Source organism: Colobus angolensis, unplaced genomic scaffold (genome assembly GCF_000951035.1).
Source record: "Colobus angolensis palliatus isolate OR3802 unplaced genomic scaffold, Cang.pa_1.0 Scaffold448, whole genome shotgun sequence".
Lineage (NCBI taxonomy): Eukaryota > Metazoa > Chordata > Mammalia > Primates > Cercopithecidae > Colobus > Colobus angolensis.
The window spans coordinates 828,607-839,345 of record NW_012117910.1 but is presented as its reverse complement, the minus strand read 5'-3'; the positions used below and the strand labels follow the sequence as shown (position 1 = coordinate 839,345).

Sequence of the window (10,739 nt, the reverse complement as noted above, 5' to 3'; positions counted from 1 at the left end):
GATGGTCTCGATCTCCTGACCTCGTGATCCGCCCGTCTCGGCCTCCCAAAGTGCTGGGATTACAGGCTTGAGCCACCGTGCCCGGCCCCTAAATAATTCTTAAATCCATCCTCTCCTCTATATCCCTATTGCCACTTCCCCACTTCAGGCTTGCAATACCTCTTGCATAGACTGTGGCAACAGTGTGCAAACTGGCACCCTTTGCAATCTTGCTAGTACAGTGTCTCAGTTTAAAATCTGTAGTACTCCCGTGCTGAAAACTCCTCTGATTCCCAGTGGCCTGTAGAGTCATGTCCCACTTCTCAACCTAGTGCCCTGGATTCTCTGGGGCCTGACTCCTGGTTCCCTCTCCAGCCTCAGACCTTGCCGCACCCTGCCTTACATTCTAGAACAGCTGCCTCTGCCATACTATGTAAGGTCTTTGTTCAGTGCTCTTCTTTCTGCCAAGCAGCTTCCTGCCTTGCTCCATCTGGCAGACTCTTACTATTCCATAGCATGCAGCTTAGGTAGGCATCACCCCCTGCCTAGCTCAGGTGGAGTGAGTGCTCCTGCTGAGTGCTCCCACGCACTTTGTGGTTTCCCCTTCCATACATTTACCATAGCATGCTGACAGATTTGTTTGTGTCTGCCTTCCCAGAGAGGCCAAAAGACCTTCAAGGGACCCTTTTTTTTTTTTTGAGAGGGAGTCTCTGTTGCCTAGGCTGGAGTGCAGTGACACAATCTCAGCTCACTGCAACCCTCCACCTCCTGGGTTCAAGCGATTCTCCTGCCTCAGCCTCCCAAGTAGCTGGGATTACAGGTGCCCACCACGACGCTTGGCTAATTTTTCTATTTTTAGCAGAGACGAGGTTTCACCATGTTGGCCAGGCTGGTCTCGAACGCCTGAGCTCAAGCGATCCGCCTGCCTCGGCCTCCCAAAGTGCTGGGATTACAGGCATGAGTCACCGTGCCCGGCCAGGACTCTGTCTTATTCATCTTTGTAGTCTTGGCACTAGCTCGGGCCTGGCACATACTATGTGCTTGTCAAATGAAGCTGCTCCTAGTTTTCCACAACTGAAAGCAACCTTGCTCCTGCACCCTCTCTGTGACTATTCTACTGTCTTTTCTAGTTTATATCATAGCTTTCTCTCTCTAGGCCTTTTTTTTTAAAAACAGGGTCTTGCTCTGTTGCCCAGGCTGGAGTGCAGTGGCACAATCATAGCTCACTGCAACCTTGAACTCCTGGGCCCAAGGGATCCTCCTGCCTAAGCCTCCAAATAGCTAAGACTACAAGTGCACGCCACGATGCCCACCTATTTTTTATTTTTTAGTAAAGACAGGGTCTCGCTTTGTTGCCCAGGCTGGTCTTGAGCTCCTGGCCTCAAGTGATCCTTTCACCTCAGCCTTCCAGTGTTGGGATTACAGGCACGAGCCACTGCACCCAGCCTCTCTTTCTAAGGTCTTCTGTCTCCTGTTATACTGTAAGTTCCTTGAGGGCAAGAACTGGAGTTTCATTCATCTTTGAATGTACAATAGTGGGCCCAGTGCTTGCTTCTAGAGTGTCTGAGAGAAAGAGTTCTTAGGAAAACAGACGAAGGCACTAGCTCTGCCCCAGCTTGCTCCTGGGTCCCACTGCTCCCAAACTAGCAGGGGGAGCTTTCGCCATGGTGGCTACGGCCACACCCCTAAAGCTGGACCTGATTTAGGCTACAGACCATCCTTTGGAGTTGAGAACAGTCTGGACCACTTACCTCCCAGGACCATGATCTTCTTACGAGTGTCCTCACTCAGGAAGGGTTTGATGAGGTTATAGGCCACAGGAAACAGTTTGGGGGCTGGAACAGAGACCAGATAATGTGAGGCCGGGAGCAGTGCCCAGTCTGTCCCTGGCAGCATCCTCTGCAGCACCTCTTACCCTCCCAGCAGCCCATGCTGGGCCACATGTTCCCTAGGGCTGTGGAGCCCACGTAGGCAGCCCAGGGTGTGCAGCTCAGCATGGGCATCTTTGAGGTCCAGCCTTCCCATCTGTAGAGTGGATATAATCAGATGGTTTCTTCCTATCTCATCAGGCTGGGTGGCTCAAAGGAGGTCATAAATACTGAAAGCTCTGTGAGCTGTAAAGTAGTCTCCATATGTGAAGGGCAGTCTTCTTTTTATTTTATTTTTTTGAGACAGTCTTGCTCTGTCACCTAGGCTGGAGTGCAGTGTCACAATCTTAGCTCACTGCAGCCTTGAACTCCTGGGCTCAAGCAATGCCCTTGTCTCAGCCTCAGTGAGCTCTCGGCTCACTGCATCCTCCAGCTCCTGGGTTCAAGTGATTTTTGTGCTCCAGCCACCTGAGTAGCTGGGACTACAGGTGTGGGCCACCACACCTGGGTAATTTTCATATTTTTAGTAGAGATGGGGTTTTGCTGTGTTGGCCAGGCTGGTCTTGAACTCCTGACTTCAAGTGATCTGCCCACCTCAGACTCCCAAAGTGCTGGGATTACAGGAGTGAGCCACTGTGCCCAGCCCTATTTTTATTTTTCTGAGACGGAGACTTGCTCTGTCGCCCAGGCTGGAGTGCAGTGGCACAATCATAGCTCACTGCAGGCTTAAACTCCTGGGCTCAAGCAATGCTCTTGCCTCAGCTCTGAGAAACTGGAACTACAGGCATGCACCACCATACCCAGCTCATTTCCTTAACTGTTTTATAGAGATGAGGTCTTGCTATGTTACCCAGGCTGGTCTCAAACTCCTGGGCTCAAGAGAGCCTCCCGTCCCGGCCTCCCAAAGTGCTAGGGTTACAGGCGTGAGCCAGCACACTAGCAGGGGCAGCAGTCTTCTGAACATGTCCTTAGACTCCTCTTTTGGCTCACTGTTTGGCCCTCCATCTGCCCCAGTCATATTTTTGACCCCTCTTTTCCATCTGGCTTTATCACAAGAAATTCCCAACTTACCTTTAACAACAAAAAGACGCTTCAGTGTTTCGGGATAATTTTCCTCAAACATGCAGAGAAACTGTGGAAACAATCACTCTTGATTCCAGCAGGCTCAGAATCTGCCCCCATCGCCTCACCCATCCCACAGGACAGCCTAGCAGAGGGGCCCACTAGTCCTCCCCTTACCTCTGCCCCCTTCCTCCCCACCCCTGCCCCTCACCTCTCCATAGGCCTCCACAGCAGGCTTCCAGAGATGCTTGAGGCCAAGCCCCTCACAGTCATAAATTATGGTGATGGTCTCCACCTTCTTCCCCAACTGCAGGGAACAGAGAGCAGGAAGTCTTGTCAGGCTGTCCTACTTCAGAAGCCCACTCCAGTCCAGGGCAAATGATTGCACTGTGCACCCATAGAGCAACCAGAGCTAGTTAGGGCCGGACCTAGAGTTTTCCAAATTGAGATAATCACCCCAGGCCAGAATTGTGGCCTAGGCGAGTCATTCTTCCTGCTTAGGTCTCCGTGTTCTTATCCAGTACATGACTGAGTGGATCTAGATGACATCTGAGATGGCTTTGGTTCTGCAGTTTGGCCTGATGGCCTCCCCCTTCCTGAGTCACTGTGTGCTCTGTGCACGGTACCTGTAGAGCCACTTAAACGCCCAAGCACAGATGTTCTGTGCACCCTGAACCCTCGGGTGCATCCACGTCTAATGCCTCCTGCATCTCCAGCTCCGCAGGGTCTCTGCGCACAGTAGGCTCTCTGTGAACGTTTGCAGATGAATGTGGGAATGTTCCCGGACTTTATGGCATCATTTCACTGGATCTTTACAACTGCTGAGAGGAGGGCAGGAGGGAAGTGGCAGCTCCTGCTTGTTCTTCAGCCTTTTTCTCAGTAAGGGAATCAGCTATCCTTATCTTTTTTGATGCAGGGTTCTAGCCCTGTTGCCCAGGCTGGAGTGCAGTGGTGCGATCACGGCTCACTGCAGCCTTGACCTCCCAAGTTCAAGTGATCATCCCACCTCAGCCTCCCTAGTAGCTGGTATGTGCCACTATGCACAGTTATTTTTTTACTTTTTTTGTAGAGACAGGCTCTTGCCATGTTATCCAGGCTGGTCTTGAACTCCTGGGCTCAGTCTGCCCACCTCAACCTCCCAAAGTGCTGGGATTACAGGCATGAGCCACCACACCCAGCCATCCTTATCTTTTTTGAATACAGAATTAGAGAAGCAAGAATCTGAGATCATCTGCACCAGTGATACTCAAATACTTGCTCAAGGATGGGTTGGTCCACAATAAGATTTCACTGGGTCCCCAGATAAATGAGAAAAATAACAAAAACATAGTGAGTTTTTTATGAAGCTAAATTTATTCAATGTAAAGGACTGGTTTTTTTTTTTTTTGTTTTTTTTTTGAGATGGAGTCTCACTCTGTCACCCAGGCTGGAGTGCAGTGGCATGATCTTGGCTCACTGCAACCTCCTAAAAGACTCCTTTTTTATCTGAGATTATTGCCATTCTTATAGTTTTGGGTGTTAATGATGGCAACAATAGATGATCATTGTTTTAAAGTCCTTACATGGCAAAATAGACATTTGGGAATATTCTAAAACTTGGAAATGTCACTGGTCTAGGAAATCCCAAAGCCTGGCCCTCAGCCGGGTCCAGTGGCTCACACCTGTAATTCCAGCACTTTGGGAGTCCGAGGTGGGTGGATCACTTGAAGTCAGGAGTTCAAGACCAGCCTGGCCAACATGACAAAACCCCATCTCTACTAAAATAGTTTTAAAAACTAAAAAAAAAAAAAAAAAACTCTGGGCCTTGGCCCTGAAGCTGTGTTTATATTCCTGCGTGACATCCCAGCTTCTGCTGGAATGCCTGTGCTGTGGTCAACTCACCTTCGTGGTCTGGCGGGCACACTCCTGCAGAAGCAGCTCACACTCCCGCATCTTGGTCCTGAGCAGGTCCTGTTTGGAGGCTGAGAACAGCAGACCCTTGGCATCCAGAGGTCCAATTATGTCGTACCAGACTGGGCAGCCATCCATGTCATAGCCACACATACCCCCTGACAGATACTGTTGGATCACCTGGGCAAAGACACAGAGGAGCCGCCTGGTCAGCAGGCATCCATACCTTGCCTGGACCACAGGGCCTTACTCCAGGTTCATCAGTATCTTTCTCTATATCCCTCCCCTGGGTACCAACAGATGCCCATTCTGGAGACCATCAGGGCTCAGTGGGCATTGTCAGACCTTTCCTCTAAGGATCCAAATCCAGTGGACCCAGGACCCAGGTTGTGGGTCTGAAAGGCCTAGCATAGGGATGAGGTGGGATAATTTGTGCTCACCTCTGGAGGCTGCCAGCTAATGATGTTGTCAATGTCCTTTTGCTTTCGGAACTCCACGTGCTACAAAGACACAATGGGGAAATTTTTAAAAGGAGGGATGGACAGCCGGGCATGGTGGTTCACACCTGTAATCCTAGCACTTTGGCAGGCCACGGTGGATGGATCACTTGAGGCCAGGAGTTCGAGACCAGCCTGGACAACATGGCAAAATCCCGTCCCTACTAAAAATAGAAAAATTAGCCAGCCGTGGTGGCACACGCCTGTAATCCCGGCTACTCAGGTGGCTGAGGCATTAAATCTCTTGAACCCAGGAGGCGGAGGCTGCAGTGAGTCGATATCATGCCACTGCTGCACTCCAGCCTGGGTGACAGAGCGAGACTCTGTCTCCAAAAAGAAAAAAAGAAAAGAAAAGAGAAAGCAGGGACGGTGGGGGAGGTTTAATAGGCACGTAGCAATAAGCGACAGCGTGAATGGACCACCAGATTGTAAGTGGTCACCAGAAGGCATTAGGCAGGAATGGAAAAGAAGGCCCTGCCTGTGTTAGAGGTCCTAGCAGAACAGATTACCATTCTTGGCTGGCCCAGAGCTACGAAAGCCTGTGTTGCCAGGGAAGGGAATGCAGTTTGTCCCAGAGGGATAAGGCAGCAGTGGTCAGCTGATACTCAAAGCCAAAAGCTGTGATCGGGATGGGAGGTGCAGCAAAAGAAGTCCACGCAAGGAGTGATTCTGATGGGGAGGAACTGAGGCAACAGTGGGATTCAGAGTCAAACGTGTCTTACCTTCCGGAGCATGGCCTCCGACTTCTGCAGGTGGAAGCTTCTCGCTGTAACAGGGAAACAGTTCTGGTTAGGGTTAGGTTAGCAGGACTGGGTGTCCAAGGATGGGGAGATTCCCATATTCCCATCACAGGGCCAGTTCCTCTCAGTCATCTTTCCAGCTAACCCTCAGAGCATCCCACAAGCAGAAGCTAACATGAGAGCCTTTACTGAGAGCTTCTGGGGCACCAGAGGCCCCAGGTTTGCGAGGAGAGCAGTTCAAAGTTCAGGGCAGCTGGGGGCAGCCATTGTAACTTCAAGGTCAAAAGAGTTTTACTCCAGTGTTAAAATCAACTTAAAGGTCTTCCCTCCTCTCAGTGAAAATGAACCCTGGATCCTCTTATCATTTGGCCTTCCCCCTTACACAGACAAACTTTATCTCTTCCACAGTCTCACATCCAATCCTGAGACCTTGACACCACGGTTCAAAGATGAACATACCAGCCTGGGCAATACAGTGAGACCTTGTCTCTCCAAAAAAAAAAAAAAAAATTAGCCACAGGTAGTGGCATGTGCCTGTAGTCCCAGCTACTTGGGAGGCTGAGGTGGGAGGATTGCTGGAGCCTGGGAGGCAGAGGTTGCAGTGAGCTGAGAACTCACCACTATACTCCAGCCTGGGTGACAGAGCGAGATCCTGTCCCAAGAAAAACAAAAAACAAAGATGAATATAGCTGCCCCTGTAATCTGTGGCAGAGCTGGCAGAATAGCCCAGTGGGATAGAGGGGTTGATGAGCCTCCACCCAAACTTGTCCTGTCCTCAAAGGGCCCACACATTCCCTAAAGCCACACAAAGGGTCTGCCTCCCAGGGCTCCTGACAAGTTTCAGAATTCAGTTTCACCTGGGTCACCTCTTTATGCATGATGCCCCAAAAGTTGTCCTGCTCCAGCTTGAACACAAAGACCTCACTGACCCCCAAGGCCGCTTACTCCCAGGTAATCATAGCTGCAGTTTGCACTCAGCTGTCATGATACTGAGCTGAGATTCATTTCAGATATACTCAGAGATTAGGATCGCCTCCTTAGCCACATGACAACACTTCCAAGACTGGAAAATTCTGTGCTGTCACCCTGCATCTCCCCTACCATCATGCTGCCCATCCTTGGAGCCTTTACCAAGCCCCACAGCGTGGTCTCAAGTCCATGCAAATAACTTCCCTTTGAATGTTTTCCAGTTTTCCAGGGCCCCCTCAGAGTGTGCTCTTAAGAGCCACACAGAGCCCCAGGTGTTGTCTAAGAACTTTCTTTTTCTTTTCTTTTTTCTTTTTCTTTTTTTTTTGAGACAGAGTTTCACTCTTGTCTCCCAGGCTGGAGTGCAATGGTGCGATCTCAGCTCACTGCAACCTCTGCCTCCCAGGTTCAAACGATTCTCCTGCCTCAGCCTCCTGAGTAGCTGGGATTACAGGCACGTGCCACCACATCTGGCTGATTTTTGTATTTTTAGTAGAGATGGGGTTTCACCACGTTGGCCAGGCTGGTCTCAAACTCTTGACCTCAGGTGATTCACCCGCCTGGGCCTCCCAGAGTGCTGGGATTGCATGAGCCACCGGCCTAAGAACTTTCTTGGCAACAGGCACACCCTTAACTCAGGTGGAGCTTATGGGCACTGAACCCCCCCCCCAAATCCTTTTCACCTGTGCCACTGCTAAGCCTCCATTGCATACGTGGAGAAGAGAGACCTTAGATCCTTCCCTATCAAATTTCCTCTTGTTACAGTCAACTTCAGTCCATCCTTTAAACAGTTTTGAGATCCACATTCTGATCAGTTTTGCCATCTGACCTATGAACTGTCCCTCCCAGTTGTATGTCCTCTGTGGATTTGGCATCTAGATCTGCTGACAGCCCTGGAACCTGGGCCAGACAGGCTGCCCTCTGGACTGTCACTGGTCCCTTAACCATCGCTCTCTGGGAGTGTCGAGCACATTCCCTGACTCTGCTGTTACGAAAATCAGTCCCTTCTCCCGGGCCCATAGGCTCCCTCAAGAGATTTGACCAACGCCACACCCGTCACAGGTGCCGGACACATCCTGGCAGCACTGAATCCCATCCTTCTTCGTGTGCTGCCACGATAGCATGGGACAGCTTTTAGAGGAATATCTTCTGGGTTTGCTTCCCAGCTCTTCATTTTTCTGCTTAACCTTGGACAAGATCCTGTACACCTCTGACCAAATCATCTGATAAGCTAGAAACACTTGGAAGATGCAAGGCACTGTCCTCTCAGGATGGGGGAGTTGGACCATGAAAATGAGAATCTTCCATAGGAAGGACACTGCTACTGTGAGAAGAACCCTTATCTTCCTAGGGAATAGGAGTGGTGGCGAACTGTGAGCCCCTTATCTTGGGGAGGCTCTCCAGTTAACCCTTATCTGCCAACGCCCAACATCCAGCATCTTCTGTGAGGGCTCGCCCAGAGTTGCTACCTGCTCCTGGCAGTACCACACCTGGGGCCTCCCCATGCCTGATTGAGGCTTCTCCAGGCTCCTGCTGACCTGGTCAGAGGCAACTCAAAGCATGACTTGGGGCACTGCAAGAACCCAGCTCCGGAACAGCCGTCTGGGTGGTGGTGGTTCATTCATTCCCTAGACCTGTAAAATGCAGAGACTCAGACTCCCTCCCAGGGCCTCCACCACATCCTTGTTTTATCCTGCTGTCTGATCCTTCTTGCTGGGGTGCCCAGAGCTCAGCCTCAGTCAGGGGGAAGCAGAGGAGACTTGCGGACCTGCTCTCCGTGCCTGGAAGCCAGCAGAAAACTGAAGCCCTCAGTGGAGAAAGGGAGGAAGAGCAGCCCCAAGCCCATACCTAGGTTAGGGACAGACATTCTGCTGGTGTGTGGCTTTTTTGAAAGGTCTCTGTCAGATTGAAGGAGAGAAAGAGAAAAGGCTGTTTTCTTTGAGACAGAATCTTGCTCTGTCGCCCAGGTTGGAATGCAGTTGTGCGATTATAGCTCACTATAGTCTCAAACTACTGGATTAAGCGACTTCCCACCTCAGCTTCCTGAGTAGCTGGGACTACAGGTGCACACCACCACACCCAGCTAATTTTTCTTTTTCTTTTTTAAGTAGAGGCAAGGTCTTGCTCTATTGCCCAGGCTAGTCTTGAATTCCTGAGCTTAGGTGATCCTCCCACCTTGGCCTCCCAAAGTGCTGGGATTACAGGCATGAGCCACCATGCCAGGCCTTGGTTTTTTGTTGTTATTTTTTGGGTTTTGTTTTTTTTTTTTTTTTAAGGACAAAACAAGCAAACAAACAAAAAAACCAATTGAGATTCATATTAGGTTCTGACCAGGCCTGAGCTCCTGCTCGGGAAATGTGAGACACAAATGAAATGCAGAGGAGAGAGACACTTCCTCTGTTGTAAGAGGCTGAGCTTGGCTTTAAGGAGCAGGGGTGGCTTCCTGGAAAGGATACTGGCCTGGAGGCTGGAGCCCTAGGTTTCTGCCCTGATTCTGCTTCACATTAACTGTGTAACTTCAGGTAAGTCCCTTCCCCAATCTGAGCCTGTTTTCTCATCTGGCAAATGAGAATGATAACACTCTTTGAATGACCGCCACTGTGAGGGGGTAGGTTGTGCCTGAAGTATGAGGCTCCCCAGGAATCGACAGACCAGCTGCCAGGACCCCTCGCTGGCCCCTGCCTCAGTAAGAGAGCTGTTGTTGTTGTTCAGTGGCTCTCAGAAACCATGCTTCTCCCCGGAACAGCAGCTCCCTAGTCTGCTGGATCGTTTTGCAACTGGCCCTTTAAGAAGGCTACTATCTTCCCACTCTATCCACCCACCTGCTTCTAGCTGCAGCCCTTCAGCAAATGCTGGGCCAAAATTTCCTCCAGCCTGGACTGATTCCATTGCCGCCCCCACACTGCCCCTCCACCCTCTCTGGGCGGTAGACTGGGGTAGGGGGATGGGATGGAAGCTTTTTTGGGGAAAGGGGCAAGTGACACTTCCAGAGGCTCCTGGATGCATCTGCCCTCAGATGTTTACAGGCAACCTCTCAGGAGCATGCCAGCTCCATGAAATTTCTGGAAAGAAAAGGAAAATACATTTCTTCACCTGCCCCCAGACTCCTAGGGTGTGCATGTGCATGTCTTTATGTGTCCATAAAGAAATAATAGGGCCAGTCACAGTGGTGTGTACCTGTAATCCAAGCTACTCAGGAGGCTGAGTGGGAGGATCACTTGAGCCCACGAGTTTGAGGCCAGCAAGACCCTGTTTCAAAAATAAAAATAGGCCAAGGCGGGCGTATCATGAGGTCAGGAATTCGAGACCAGGATGGCCAAAATGGTGAAACCCTGTCTCTATTAAAGATACAAAAAAAAAATTAGCTGGGCATGGTGTCATGTGCCTGTAATCCCAGCTACTTGGGAGACTGAGGCAGGAGAATCGCTGGAACCTGGGAGGCGGAGGTTACAGTAAGCTGAGATTGCACCATTGCAGTCCAGCCTGGGTGGCAGAATGAGACTCCGTTTCAAAAAAAATAAAAAATAATAAAAAAATAAAAATAATGGCCAAGTGCGGTGGCTCACGCCTGTAATCCTAGCACTTTGGGAGGCGGAGGTGGGCAGATCACCTGAGGTCAGAAATTCGAGACCAGCCTGGCCAACATGGTGAAACCCTGTCTCTACTAAAAATACAAAAATTAGCCAGTGTGGTGGTGGGAGCCTATAATCCCAGCTACTCAGGAGGCTGAGGCAGGA

At 50.4% G+C, this 10,739-nt stretch overlaps 1 protein-coding gene across 4 annotated transcripts in view; it reads right to left on the bottom strand.

Annotated features, from left to right (window-relative positions):
* Nucleotides 1-10,739, bottom strand: part of SEC14L2 (SEC14-like 2 (S. cerevisiae)) — a 27,449-nt gene that overhangs the window by 11,733 nt on the left and 4,977 nt on the right. For 3 of the 4 annotated variants that reach the window (XM_011957698.1, XM_011957697.1, XM_011957699.1), the window contains 6 exons: nucleotides 6,019-6,062; nucleotides 5,240-5,299; nucleotides 4,791-4,979; nucleotides 3,121-3,216; nucleotides 2,919-2,979; nucleotides 1,731-1,814 (listed from right to left, as the gene is read on the bottom strand). In XM_011957698.1, coding sequence (XP_011813088.1) covers nucleotides 1,731-1,814; nucleotides 2,919-2,979; nucleotides 3,121-3,216; nucleotides 4,791-4,979; nucleotides 5,240-5,299; nucleotides 6,019-6,062 — 534 coding nt within the window. The remainder of the gene's footprint in view (nucleotides 1-1,730; nucleotides 1,815-2,918; nucleotides 2,980-3,120; nucleotides 3,217-4,790; nucleotides 4,980-5,239; nucleotides 5,300-6,018; nucleotides 6,063-10,739) is intronic. The other variant, XM_011957700.1, reaches the window with a different exon arrangement.